The following is a 15,398-nucleotide window of genomic DNA, read 5'->3' as shown; positions in this document are numbered from 1 at the left end:
CGACGGCGGCGACAAAGTTACGCATTTCCTGACCGTGTTCATGGAGTATCTCTCTGGCTGTCCGCAGACGCATGTGTAAGTACTAAATGTTTCTGTACTCGGTGTTATTGAGACAAATATGGGGATGTTTCGTCTCCTGCGGAGATTTCCTTTTGCCGACTTACCTGTGTAGCCAGGTGAGCTGACATGACACCTGTAAGCAAGCAGCCTGTAATGTTTACTACAGCGTGTCTTAGTAATTCCTTCCTTATCTAATGTTATGGTGGTATCCTCGAGTGTTATTGGTTGTTACACACTAGAGGACTTTGATCAGTAATGTTGTAACACTTTCATTGTAGAATTAACTTCTTTCATTGAATTGGCTTTCCATTCTTGTCTCTCCCAGTATGGTGGATTACAGTGTTTCAGATGTACCAGAAGCCCTAGTCCCAAAGACAGGTGGCCCTTTTAAAATGGAGGAGCTGGCTCTAATGGCCTTGCTGGAGTGCCCTCTGTGTTTCGAGCAGCTGGATGTGTCAGCCAAGGTGCTGCCCTGCCAGCACACTTTCTGCATGTCCTGCCTGCTGAGGCAGGAGGTAGCCCACTCCCAGCTGCTCTGCCCAGAGTGTCGCGCTCCTGTACCCGCCAGGACGGTGGAGGAGCTTCCTGCAAACCTCCTGCTGGTGCGGCTCCTGGAGGGGCTCCAGGGCCCAGCGGGGCCCGGCAGGGACAGACAGACAGCCCGCTACACAGTGCCCTTGGCCAGGGGTGGCTTGACAGTCAAGGAAGGTCAGCAGCAGCAGGAGAGGCAACACAGTGAGAAGCAAGGGCACAATGAGGTCAGTGCACGACCCCCGCCTAACCCTCTGCAGATCTAGAACAAGCAATATAACCTACAACAACCTTGTCCCCACTTTGGGTGACACAATCTGTGGATGGCCATGACCTACTGTAACTGTTTCACCACTACAGTGTGCAAGCCAAAGGGTTTTCTTTCTTACAACAAAGACTGGTTTGTTGGCTCAGTGGTTACCAAGATACCAGTTTTTGTGAATGGGAACCCCTGTTTATTACAGTTATTTAAATGTTTACCTCCCTCCCTCCAGGCAGCCATTCGTTTTTTTTTTTTCAACACATAAACTGTTTGGGATAGTAAACATGACCTCCTAGGGGTGCGCAATGTGGATAATAACCTCTATAATAGTACATGTACGGTCATTTGATATCACAATATTGATATATATTGTGATATTTTACATTTTCTTGAAAATCTATTGACAAACCTTTTAATGGATGAAATTACCAGACGTTAATGTCTGCTTTTGGTTAATTCAGCAAATCAATTACCTGACAGATCAAAGTACTTTATCACATTGATGCAAAAATCATAAAAATATTTCCATAAAGCAGTCCTGCTCATTGATTTGTAACATTGCCCACAACGTCCTAATGCACCCACACATGTTGAAGGGAGAGCTCTCTCGGTACTAACAGTATGAAGAAATCTCAGTCTCTTGCCTCGTGTGGTGTTTATTGTCTTCTCGCCTTTGATGTCTCATTGATTTATTCCTTCGCACTTTGTGGAATAGGGCCTTGTGTGTACTGAATTACCAAACTTCACCAAAATGTCCCCTCTGACTTGTATGAATGGTGTCTATCATGACTCTACCAAGTGCATTTAAGACGGAGGATGATTTGTTTCTCGCATCATGAAGAAGCCCAATACTTCTTCTCCTAGTCCTCCCTGTGAGGAGAGCTCTATTATAACTTATATTATAACACCTACTATACAGGGCAGTAGGTGAAGGACGGATAAAGATGAATTAAAAGTAATGCAGAAGATGAATATCTCAAACTAATTAAGAGTAGACAGAAGGAGTGGATTAGATACACTGAGATCTGAAGGGGTGGGAGAAATGAGTGTGTTACATACAAAGATTCAAATATTAAAGATCAGAAGTTAACAAATGAAGGACTAAAACAGATGACAAAGAGAACTCAAGTTGTGACATCATCATTGGAGTAAATTAATAAGTAGTTTAATACCTTAAACTGACTTGTACCAGGACTAACGCTTATTATTGTTCAGTATTACTGCTGGATAATGATAAAAGGTCATTTTTAGAACCCTGAAAACACTTATTGAAATTTATGTTCAGTCTCATTTTATTTTTAGAGAAAATTACAAAATAGCAACTTTTTCTGTGCATGTTTAAAAATCATTTGTCTGTGTGAAGCAGGTCTGTGCCCGACAGAGATGTGAGGATCGTACTTCACAGTTCCTAAAATCAGTACGCAGTTTTCATTTGAGGCTGATGTTTTATTCTCTGAGGTGGCTACAAACACCGAGCACGCTGCCTTCTCAGTAGTCCTGTGCATAAACTGTTCAGAGCGTCAAAGAGTTTACTTGTAATCCGTTGCTCGAGTTCAACCGGAGTTCAAACAGCTCAGCCAAGTTCCCGAGTGGTGAGTTTATGATCGTTCAGAAACCTCCAGTGCCAAACGATGAAATATTCTGCAATTTCTTCCACCATCATCATTTCACTGTCTGTAGATACATTTACGAGGAGCAACCTGATCAAATGTAACCTAGACCTGAAACTGAGAAGGAAAACTAGATTTATTTATTAGACTCAATGTTATTATTTAAATTCCTGAAACCCTCTCTTCAAATTTATCATATAAAGCAACTTCATTATTTTCCTAAGCAGTATTGCTCAGTGAAATCTTGGGTGTTCTAAGTAAGTGTGAGATGAAATACAAGTTAATTTGTTTCTTTAGTTATGATCGTGCCAATCGTGAATGACAGTGATCACATTTATGGATTGTAATTAAACACATCTGCATATCCTGATAAGAACATCACACATTTACAGAATGTCTGCTCAGCACAAAACGATCTGTTAAGAACATGCAGAGGTTTGTCACCTCGTGCTTTTACTAACAAATGTCCTGAAAACAAACACCAGAGTGTGTTGAACTGCCGTCACTTATCCTGACTGAGATCATGCGTCTGGACGTTTACAGATGTTTCAGCCTGTTGTCTCTCTTGTTAACCAGTGACTGCTGCAAAGCACTTGGTCACAGTTTGTCACGGTTACAGAAAATGCAGTACTTAACGCCCCAAACTCTTTGAAGACATTGGTTTCATAAATGTGTATCATCATATAAAATAAACCCACCACTTCATCTGAACATACAGTAGCTGATATGTGATTTTCATCTGTTCTTCAGCTTGCTCTCAGAGCCTTGATGCGTCACCCACGAGGTGATTCGTCAGGAGAGCTGGTCCTCACGCCTGGTAACGGTATCACCCCCAAACACAAAGCGGATGAGAACTGGCACCACGGAAATGCTGCTGACAGTAGCACCGCGTCTGTCACCGGCAGCACGCTGCAGGCCGTCAGCCAGATACCTCAGCTGCAGCCCCTCCAGCAGTCCCAGCCTCCGGTTCTCTGCAGGGCACTGCACGACTTTAACCCCAAAGAGATGAATCTGGAAGACAGTAAATATTGTCTCAGCTTCCTCAAGGTGTGACTCTCAAACTATTGACTACACACAGCAGGAAAAGCTTCTTTTCATTGGGTTCAGTCTTCTTTCTACACACTTGATCTTTTAAAATACTCTTCATACGCTTTAATTAATGCACAAAGAAAATGATTACACTTAACAGAAACCTTCAGGGAATAATGAAACATTAACCTTCGGGGGGAAAGAGCAAAGGGTCACCTCAATTATACTGCATGTAATGAGTGTTGCTATTGTTTAGGCCATCATCTGCTAATTAAATTGATCTTGACGAGATGCATCTGGAAACTCTAGCTAGGACGTATGGGGATGCTGCTAGTGCTCATTTAAATCATGTATTGAGAAAAAATACCTTTTAAAATTATTTTTTATTATTATTTTCATTTCCAATTATTATTTTCTTTATGCAGCCAAGAGTCAAAGTCACCATCTTCAAATGTCTCGTTTTGTCTGACGAACAGTCCAAAAGCCAAAGATATTTTCTATCATGGAAGAGGGAGAAAATCAGAAAATATTCACATTTGCCATTTTTGCTTTAAAAAGTTATCAGTAGTTGCAGATTCATTTCCAGTTGAGCGACTAATAGATTGATTAACTAATTGTTGCAGCTCTAAAATACTTACCTGTTTGCCTGATTTTGCTGGTTGATTTCATAATAAATTATTACTCTCTGGCTGGTTGGTGAATGTAAAGACATCACTTTGGCCCGTTTTTTTATGGACGAAATAATGTATTGATTTACTGAAAGCTTAATGGCTGGATCCCTCACTTCTGAAAACAGTGAGGGAGCTGCATTATAATATTTCAAATATCTGATTTATTAGCTTTACCACCTGCTCAAATATTAGAAAAATGGCCACTTAACACATTTAGCATCACTGTTTTTGGACTTTTGGTAGTCTATGATAATATAGAACAGAGGAAGTTCCTAATAGTACTAATACATAATGATCATTGCTTTTTGTTCTTTTCACTGCTTTGAGAGACTTGTGGAGCTGGAGGCTCAGACCTCTGCTGCAGTGGTTGTTACCCTGAAGGATTTCTGAGGCAGTTATATAAGGGCCTCAGTACTTTCCATTAAAGCACACACGCACTCGCCTTTTTTCTTCTTTTTTTTTCAGTTTTTAATGCAGATGGTCAAATGGTTTTTAGAGCGAGGCTGGCTGCAGAAAGGACTGGGCCTGCAGACACAAAGGGAGTAGATGTCACATGCTGCAGGAGGAACGCAGGGCTCGGAGAGATCCTGAGCTGAGTGCTCAGTCTCCAGGGCGACCGCACTCAGTTATAAGCACCTGGCATCCTGTTTTGTTTTATTCTTCTTCTCTGCGTCTCACCTTTTCCGCACTTTGTCTAAGTTTGGTTTTCTCTGTGTGTCTGTTACTCATTCTGGTTTACAGGGAGACATCCTTACTGTCATCAGACGGCTGGATGAACACTGGATTGAAGCCAAGCTCGGGGAGAAAGTTGGAATTTGTCCTCTGCAGTTCACAGAGGTGAGTCCCTCTTAGCTCTCTCTCCCGTGCTTCATTGTTTGAATGTGGCTCGTGGCCTTTTCAGCGTGATCAAGGTTGACACCTGCCGTTTGGCACTTTGGTCTGATGGTGTAGCTCTTGTAATGAATTGGACCATAGATGTCGTCGCTGGATGTCATTAATTCCAGGTCACTGCCAGGGCGCTACCTTGATTTTCATTCAAATCTTTGATTCATCCATAAATGTCACTCCTGCGCTGCAAAGTGCTGAGGCAGAGAGCTAATCTGTGAAGTCCTGCTGTGTCTGCAGCTGCTCATTAGTGTGTGACTATGTGACTTACTCAGGTTCACAGAGCTTGCTTAGCTAGCTGACTGTCATTTGTTTTCCTCTGTACTTTCTGCCTCCAGGAATTAACTTCATCCCTGCCGAGGAAAACTGCATTTGTTCCTACAGTGGGGTTAATGTGGTGCTTCATACAGTTCCCTCACTTGTCATATGTTTTTCTGTAGTTTTTCCTCCTCTTACACCTCCTTTCGCCTCCTGTCCACCCATGTCTCCTCCTGAAGCGCCGCCTCAGTGGTGCTCTTGGTCTTTTTCTACCTCCGCGCTCTATTCTTTCATCCTCCTCTTTTCTCCTCTCCCTTCTCATCTCTGAGCCTGCCTCTCCTCGTGTCGTGCAGCCAGGCGTGAAGACACCGTAATGCTTTCTCTGCTTGGGTGGCATAACAGCACATCACTGTGGGGAGTGAAAGCATTAACCCTGCCATGTCTGTCTGTCCGCCTGCCTGTCTGTGCAGCTCCTCTCTCAGCACCAGTCAACCCTTCCTGGCTTATTGGCTGGTGCTTATGCTCCTGTCTGCCTGCCTCCCTGCCTGCCTGCCCAACAAGTTGTAGGGGTGAGTGGAGTAGTCATAAGTGGGTGTATTTAGACAGCCATTTCGCTGATCAGCAGGAGCAGATTTGCTAGTAGCAGGTAGGAGCGAGTTGGAGAGGATTTTTCTGACAGAGGATTGACTGTTCTCTGTGTAAGGATTTATCCCGATTTCTCTTTATGTTTTCATCTCTTACAGCCAAACTCACTGGCTGCCAAACTGCTAGAGGGAAAGAATCGGAGGGGAAGTGACTCAGCAGAATTTCACCATCGGACTGGTAGCGAGGGCAAAGACAAGGCCACTGACGTATCCAATAGGACCACCCATTACGGAGTCCCTGAAGTCCCAGCAAAGACACCCATCATCAATGCTTCGCCCCTCTCCAACCAGCGGAAACAGCCCGCAGCCAGCAGCGCCAACTTTTATCAGACTACCAAAGCAGAGGCGACCAACATCAGCACGTTCAACAGCTTCAAACATCAGGGTCTGTCACACTGCCTCTCTGTGCAACCTGCCACCCGCGGCCTCTCTCACTCCTCGAGAGTGAATTCTCAGCGAATGAGACGCCACGCTGACTCTACACACAGGCACCTGTTACAGGTGAGTCATGTGCCAACATATCTGCCTTTACGCATGCTATACTGATGTGAGGAAGTTATAACATCCCTCTTTCTCATAGTCTTTGGGCTAAACCATGTCTGGCTTTGTTTTGTTTGCAGTGATGCAGAGAGCATTTGGTTTGCAAAAAGGCATGGTGGTAGATAATTGATGTTTTTTATTTGAGTCATTAACGAATCCAGTTGTCCTCCGGACTACAGGGAGGGAACCGTGACACTAAGCTTAAGGAATGAATGAGAGAGAGGCATCGCCCTCATTTTGGCCGCCACATGATTAAGTGCCTCTCATTAAGACAACACAGATGTGGAAAGGGGCTAGATATGAAAGGTGTGAAGACTGGAGGTGAGTGGACCGAAACTTTGAAAGGTCTTTAATCAAGAGTCCCGGGACATAAGCCAGGGTTTCCCCTCAGAGATGAATAGCAATAATAGGGTGTGTGTCCTTTTTCTTTCTTCAGCTCAGATATAGATGTAGTTCTCGAGGGATGTTGTGTAATTGTCTTTTTCTGGAAAGGCAAAACAGCATGGAAAATAAAAGAAAGAAGCTCCTTTGAATTAAACGTTTGATAGAATAACAAATGTTTAAATGTACAACACATAGAGGCCCAATTTAATCATGCCATCTAAATTACTCACAAGGAGAGTGCGTGTAACAAACACTCTTGAAAGGGACCGTTTTTACTGCTTTTTCAATGTTACTTGAGGCTCTTTCAGGGCTGCATTTGACATCTATGAATTCAAAACTATCAGGGTGAAGTGTTAAATCCCTCTAACTTGATACCTGCTGCATATTTTAGACAGTCTGTATCACATGGCAGGATGATGAATGGATGATGTTTAGAGAGATCAGAGAGAAATACTGTAAAATAACATGTTGCGGTAAAGCTAAAAGAATATGAACTCATTTACTTCTGATGACTTTAGCTTAAAAGTTTGGGTGGATACATTTCATATCAACAATTTCATATATACAGCTAGACATGTTGCCATTCATTTGCATTGGAAACAATGTCATAAAATACTGTGAATACTGCATAAAGTCATAGCCAGCTAATGCCTGAGTGCACTTCCAACATAAAAGCCTCTGCCAGGTTTAATAATATAACCTGCTGCCAAGTGCCCTGCCTCCTGAGATAATGATTTCCTTTGATTTAGTTCATATTTCACTGCTCTACCCTGCAATTATACATGTCAGAGCATAAAAATGCTAAACCTCATGCAGGTTGGAGAAAAACCGGGAGAGGAAGGGAGGTGGACGAGACTTAAGACTTGGGAACAAGATAAAAAAAAGCAGGAAATGGGAACGATAAGACAGGAAGAGGAAAAGGTGAGAGGAAATACTGGCGGGAAAAAAGATGGCGTAGAGCTGGGAAGAGAAACAGAAAACAAAATGTGTGAGCTGCAAAAAAGGCAAAACACAAGACGTAGGAAGAAGGAGAAGGAAAAATGAGAGATAGATGTAGAGAGTGGGAGGCTTGGAGAGTCCCTCAGTGTGTCTGCTTATCTCTCTCATGCTGATGATGATGAGTCACTGGTGAAGTTGGTTACATAACAGACCCCTCTCTCCCCTGCCTTCAAACTCCTTCCTCTTCACTAAGCAGGTAACACTCATTTTCACATCAGTGGGCCAGTAATAGCAGACAAGCCACGCACTTCCCTTTTTAAAGGAGCGGAGAGCTCTGTCCCTAAAGCCGAGGCTGCGCTCCCAACTGACCAAGCCAGCATGTGTGCTATTCTTAGTGCTGCGTCCCATCAGCTCTCACCTCTAGCTCCACTGTTGCACAGAGAGAAGCGGCTTCTCACCAACGGTGGATGAAACAATGCGTATTAGTGGGAATATTGGCGTCGTTATGTAAGAGCAAGATTTAGGATGGAAATGAGACAAAAGCAGAAACATCTTCAAATGCAACATAGAAAAGTTCAATTCCATATCATACTTTAGTGGTACACCAAAATACCTGATATGACTCTTACAAAAAGCTTAACTGCAATTAGTTACACTGTGAATTGACTATAATCAAGCTGAAATGGTTAGTTGATTAATCAGCAGTTATTGTGATATCTGATTAGTAAGTAGTTTTATTTATATAATAAGCTTTTTTATATATAGCACCTCTCAAGAGCAGAATGTCGCAAAGTGCTTCACAATAACACAAATAAGGCAACAAATCTTAGGAAGAGTAAAAACAATATAAACAGAAATTAATAGAAAATGACATACAGGCATGTATTAACAGATGGGTCTTAAGCAGCTTTTTAAAGGTGTCCACGGATCTGAGGTCCGATGGGAAACTCTCCTTTAGATAAATCAAGATTGGTGACATGAAACATTTCGAGGACGTGGTCAAAAGCTCAGCAGCAGCATTTTGGACTTGCAAGCGATCCAGGGATGTTTTGCTGAGGCAGGTGAAGAGGATTTGACAATACTGATGAAATAAAAGCCTGGATTTTGAAGTTTTTAAAGCAAGCAGTCTCTTGTTCCATCTTCTCAAATTTGAGGATTGGCAGCATCTCTTTTTCTTATGTTATAGTACATGTGAACATCTTTGGGTCTTAGACTGTTAGTTGGACAAAAAAAGCAAACTGAAGACTCCTCAGACCTCAGACTTCGTCCAGGCATTTTTCACTGTTTTCTGACATTTTAAAGACCAAATGATTCATTGATTAATCAAGAAAATAATCTGTAAATTAATCAATAATGAAAATAATCCTTAGTTACAGACCTACCATACACAATAAATTGTGTTTAAACTTTTAAAGCCACATAGTCCACCTACACAGGTGTTTTCACCTGTTGTTGCCTGATTAGACCTCCTTGAGCCTGTGTGGGCATGTGCAGACTGCATTTGATTGACATCTCACTCACTTTCCTGTTAGCTTTGTTGCACCTGTAGGACAGACAAGTTACACCATTATCAGTAGGTGTTTGAGATTAATTTGACTTCGGCTGGAAAGTGGACAAAAGATGGTGGCTGCAGTCAGTGGAAGTGCAAAAAAGCTGCAGTTAAATCGGCCCAGAATATATTCCAGAATATACATCACAGAAAGTCATATAATCCTTTCCTGCTAGATCAGATCCCTATCCCGTATAATTGTCCAATATATTAAGATTTTATTCACTCAGCAAAGTGTTGCATCTTCAGTCTGTTTTTTCCTCACATCCCACTTGTTACCAGACGTTTTGTGTCACATCACAGTGATTAAAAACCGATGAGCTTCTTTTATTGTATTTTGAATATTTGGAAATCCAAACAGACAGAAATCTAACTATCATGCGTTGTGTGGCTGACTGTGCAGGCCTGGCTCATCTTGAACATGTCTAATGTTGCTTTTTAATAGAGTTTGATGACTTTAGGTACTTCCCAGCTTAGCTACACCCAACTTAGCTACACCCAACTTCAGCCTGATTTTGAGGTCTGATTAGCCAGAGTAACTGAAAACACCTGTGTGGGCGTGCAGGACCTTTGCATCAGTAATTCATTCTGGCAAATTTCACTTTGTGTTCATCTCAAAGAAAAAATATTGGACATCCTGTGTGTCTTTTCATCATGAGCTAGTGTTGATAGTGTTGTGCTTTACAAACATATCTTTATCATATATCTTTTTAGTTGGGATTTGGGGGGGTTTTCATCCACTATTTTCAACAGGAAATATCGCTGGCTGTTTCTTTGTTGCCGAAGGTGGCAACATTAAAAACTAGACATCTCTGAGTCCTTTATACAGTTTGGGCATGTAGGGGTGAATTTTGTTCTTAAAATGATCACTAAGGAAGCTAGTTATCAGCTGATGCATTGAAAGTCAGTTGGCATGACAGTTTTAGTCATAACATGGCAACTCAGAGTGTTCAAAATTCAATAAATAAATTAGTCATTATGAAATAAACAATCATAGGAATTAATACAAATATAGTATATAACATACAGTTATCATTATTTTTTTCAATCAGAACAAACAGCTAATCACATAACCGGCTCTGCACTGTTTGTCTTGATTGACAGACTAAGACTGCAGTTATAAAATAAAACAGTAATTGGGAAAAAATTTGAAGTAAAAACTGCTTGAATTAAGTAATATAAATTAACTGCAAAATGTTTTTTTATTGTGAAAAGAAGAAGAAAACTTCACAATGAGTTTTAGAAATATTGGATTGTTTCACAGTTCTATGATTATATATTTTATCCATATTTATTTGTGTGATTATTTATTTAATAATGTCTTATTTATGTATTTCATTTTTAACATTTTGAGCCTCCATACAAAACTGTCTTACTTTGATTATGTGAGAAGAAAGGTTGCTGGTTGACTGTTCTAGGATAACACCAAAAGATGGACATTGACATTCTCTTAACTGATTTATTTATGGTGGCAGGGATTCTGGCTGCAGGAGCATATCAACCCGTTTACACCATGTAAGACACAGAATTACCCTCTCCATGTAAATATAGCCACTGCCACTGCTGGGTCACTGCAACTGGGCCGTTGCGTGACTGCAGTCTCTATGTATCTGATAAAACACAAACCGAGAATATAAATAGAAAAAGGACACAAAGTGATGAAAAGAACTAAATCATTTAATACATCAAAAAAGGAGTTTCTTGTTGCATTACATAACATTTTTAATTTAGTGGCCATGGCTGCTTTCAGTGTAAGAAGACAGTGTAAGGCACATACACAAAAAAGCTGTAGATGACAGTGACACTCATCCATCCACTCTCCTATATGATGAAGGGCTGGTTTGTCTTAAGGACATATCATAACTTTGTCTCGCTTTACTTCTGCCTCACAGCACTGCCTTTGACAAGTGAGACTGTGCTTATAGCAATGGCTGCCTCTTAATTATGACTTCTTTTGTGCTTCTCTGAGGTACAGTGTGAATGCATAGCAGCTTAATGGTGGTAGAGCTGCAGGATCCAGGCACATGCTGTATAGAGGGAACCCCAGGCCCATAGGCCAGCATGAATGCTTTAAGCAGTAGTTGAGTGGTAGCACTGTAAATAGCAGCAAGCCTCTGTAGACATCACTGTGGCACTGGGAAAGTTATTATTGCCTTTCTGTAATGATAACAATGAGTGAGGAAAAAAAAAAGGCCCTCTTCAGTTTGGCAATTACTGAGGGATTAAGCTTCATACATACATATAGTCGTTAACGGCTGTGAGACACACCTCAGTGTCACTCCCTGCTAGTCACTGTCTGTGGCAGGCCTGACTCACAGCCTGCCGACTTCAAGCCTGTCAGAATTTCTCAGTTCTCAGCTTTAAAACGAGAAGTTTGGATCTATGAAGATAAAATGCAAAAAGAGGTCCGCCAGGCCATTATATATATTATTTTTACTGTCACTGTATTAATTTCTGTATTGATGAAGTTGGAGCTAAGACTCAAAAGAAAATCCAACAAATCATATCTTATATTCAGATGGGTGACAAATGAAAGGAAAAGCCTGAATTAATGAGCAAACGTAATGAACACAGATATTTTTCCTCACAGAACACGAGGGGTCGCTGATTTGTTGGATAAAGACGAAAATGACGTAAATCAAACGCTGTGGTGTTTGCAGTCACCAACTGAACATCTATGGGAAATTTAGGTAGACAGTGCTCCCCACCACCATCATTAAAACCAAATGACGGAATATTGGATATAAGATATTAAATATAAGATATTAGATATAAGATGGTCTGTCTTAAAATAATACACACATTCCCTTTGAAACTGTTTTTGCTTGCTGTAATCATTCCTCAAGTCAGTCCACCACTTTGGTCCAGACTGAAATATCTCAACAACTACTTTTTTTTTATTGTATGTGGGTGGTTATAGTAAAATAGTTTGGTAATCTCCTGACTTTTCATCTATTGCCATCAGCCAGTGAAAATTGTAATTTCTTTTTTTAAATCCTTTCATTTTTGACCAGATACCTGCAGAACTAATGACATTCCCATCAGCCTCAGCTGTAGTTTGTGTTGTGAGCTAGTTAGCAAATGCTAGCATGCTAAACCAAGATAGTGAACATTATACCCGCTTAAGATAAGCATGTTAGCATGCTGATGTTAGTATTTAGCTCAAAACAATTGTGCCTAATTTTATTCAGTTCAATTCAAATTATTTTATTCGTCCCTCAAGGGGGCATTTGAGGAAAGCAAGCGTGCAAACAGAAGTACACATATACAATTAATTTGCACACATAAAAACAATCTAAAAATACAAATATGACAATGTTAGAAAGAGGGTTCCCACACACACAGTATTTGTTGGTCTGAAAGATTTCAACACGTATGCCATGAATGACAGGACTGCTAGCCTGGCATGTTTTCATATTGTGTTCTCAAATAATGTGCCACGCATCACTGTTTGCATTCCACATGATGCTCATTTTGAATCCATCCCAATACAGAGTCAGAAGAAGATGACCAGTGAGACTCCACCCACCATCTCCATGGCACTGGTGAACCCCCAAATGTCCTCTGCCTCTGCAGACGGCAAAAACTCCTCCACGCAGCAGCTCTCCATCAGTGTGTGAGTCACTGCCTTAAACATTATATTAATGAATGTCAGATCACAGGTGCAAAATGTGAAATATAGAAAAAGAAAAAAGAAACTAGAAAAAACGCAACATAATGCGGATATATATTGTAGAAAGTGTGGTAGTAATGAAGACAAACCCTCCGTGTGACTTCTCAGGTGTGCCGTCCTGTACTCCTACAAACCACGACGACCAGAGGAGCTGGAGCTGAGGAAAGGAGAGATGGTGGGAGTGTACGGAAAGTTCAAAGAAGGCTGGCTGCGTGGGTTATCGCTCAGAACGGGCAAAGTGGGCATTCTGCCCAGCAACTACATCTCGCCTGTGCTCAGGTGAGAGGCTGTGATCCCTGACTGCAGAAAGTGGGAGCTAAATGACTTTTGGATTCAGACTGTAATTTCACGTGGGCAGGATGACATGTCATCATGCACTCATTTAAATGATCCATGGAACAGTAATAACACACTGAGGCTGGTGCTTTTACTGCTGTAAAACAAGTGATATACAGTAGTTACTTCAGTTTGTACTAAAGTGTCTCATTGCCTCACTGCAGAACCTCGGCCAGGCTCCTGGAGACCAAAGCAGCAAATGTGTCCTCACAGCACAACACAGTTGCTGGAAAGAAACCCACAGCTGCCAAGAATCCTGCTGTGGTCCTTGCTCTTGATAGGGTAAACGCTGATGGAACGATATACTCAACAGGACAAGTCCCATCTATGCCAAATGGAGCACAGCATGCAATGTCATCCACTGGCGCTGGAAAACCATCCCTCTATGGGACTGCACAAGGTTGGGACACTGTGAGGCGCATCTTTAACCCCCATAGAGGCGAGTGTTAAACAACCACATCTATCTTCAAACTGCTTCATTAAATTAGAGATTTCGCCAGGTTGTCAAATATTGTCTTTAAATGTTTTTTCAGGCTCAAACCATTTCTCCCATACGTCCAATATGAACGTCCCGTCCAACTCACAGCACTTTGCACAAGTTCAGGCGTCCGGCTACTCACCTGCCCTGCAGAGGAAGAAGAACAGCGGCATCCTGTCCAACTCTGGCAGACCACTGGGCTGGATGACTGAGCCAGCAGCGCCCTCTGCTGTTGCAGTCTTTAAAGACAGGGACTTCACTACTTCACATGAGGCCACATTTCAGCATGACAGACAGCCTTCCAATGGGCCTCACTCAATCCTAGTCAGACCTGCCTCACACAAGAACAATATAGACAAGGTAATGTCATACTGATGATTTCTGGTGTGATCACTGTTCTGCATGTGCCTCACAGTAAATATTTTACTCCCCTAGCCGGCAAAGTCAGTGCGGTTCCTCACAGAGGAAGACTCCCCTCCTCCAAGACGTCGGACCTCCTCGTGGTCGTCGGGAAATCAGGTTCCCTCCAGCTACCGCCCCGGCCCCCCTCCGTTAGAAGTATGGGCCCCATCGCTCACCCTGGGAAGAGACGGACCAGGGATCATCCTCAAAGAAGGAAAAGTTCCTATTCTCAGGAAAGGCCTCGAAACAACCATCTCAGATCTAAATTCTAACCCGCAGAAACTGATATCTTCACAGCCGTCGCTATCAGCTGTGTCAGCTCAGTTCAGCCCCAGCAGGTAAGTTGGATTTGTATGTTTGTCCTTGAAAATAAAGAGCAGATTGATTGTCAGACAGACAGAGAAGACTTAAAATGTTTTATTGATTGACTGGACAAAAACTTCTGGGGTCTTTTCTTTTCCAGACACAGAGTGAACGCAACGCATTTAGCCCAGACGGACTCGGAGCTCAGTCTGCTTCAAGGAGAGCTCGTCCTCGTCCACAGACCCCGACCTGATGGACGGGTTCTGGTTACTCAGGAGAGCAGTGGGCATACCGGCTTATTCCACAGCAGTATTCTTCAAGCCCTCGAGAGGCTCAGCTGACTGTGTACTACTACAGTAATGGTGTATATTTCTATATTCCATGTTTTCAAACTGCCTGATGACTTGACTGACTTGCTCAACAAGAAGATGCGTGCTGAGGTTCAAAGGTTAATACTGCCAAATGACAATCCTATGAAGGAGGTGTTTATTTTTTGTCCTGAGTGCATATGAGAGTGTGGTTAAATTCTCCAGACATATATTGTGTGTTCTTCAATGTATGTGCATGTTTGTTACACATGTACTGTTTTGCACAAAAACCCACCTAATGACTGTTCCTTGTTTAATACCCATGTTACACGCATTGGTTAGTGCCTTTGTCAAAACCTGCAAAGAAAACAAACTATATTTAAATATATTTAGAGAAATTATGAGGTAAAATATCTGTACTGCTTATGTGGTAATAAACTATACTTCCTGAACGTTAGTAGTTTGGTGTCTTACTTCAGGTGTGTAATCCTTTATCCAACAACAATACCATAATGGGGATATCTTAATTGCAAAAG

At 41.8% G+C, this 15,398-nt stretch overlaps 1 protein-coding gene across 1 annotated transcript; it reads left to right on the top strand.

Moving 5' to 3' along the window:
• sh3rf2 (SH3 domain containing ring finger 2) lies at window positions 1-15,314 on the top strand. Its single transcript, XM_070913381.1, has 11 exons — window positions 1-75; window positions 386-818; window positions 3,214-3,510; window positions 4,905-5,000; window positions 6,050-6,451; window positions 12,857-12,978; window positions 13,144-13,314; window positions 13,536-13,810; window positions 13,905-14,209; window positions 14,285-14,589; window positions 14,715-15,314. The coding sequence occupies exons 1-11, from the start codon at window positions 41-43 to the stop codon at window positions 14,893-14,895; spliced, it is 2,622 nt and encodes an 873-aa protein (XP_070769482.1). The 5' UTR covers window positions 1-40; the 3' UTR covers window positions 14,896-15,314.
• Window positions 15,315-15,398: the final 84 nt, after the last annotated feature.

This window comes from Enoplosus armatus, chromosome 10 (assembly GCF_043641665.1).
Source record: "Enoplosus armatus isolate fEnoArm2 chromosome 10, fEnoArm2.hap1, whole genome shotgun sequence".
NCBI lineage: Eukaryota > Metazoa > Chordata > Actinopteri > Centrarchiformes > Enoplosidae > Enoplosus > Enoplosus armatus.
Note: the sequence above shows the minus strand (reverse complement) of the source record. Positions and strands in the feature narration are given on the sequence as shown.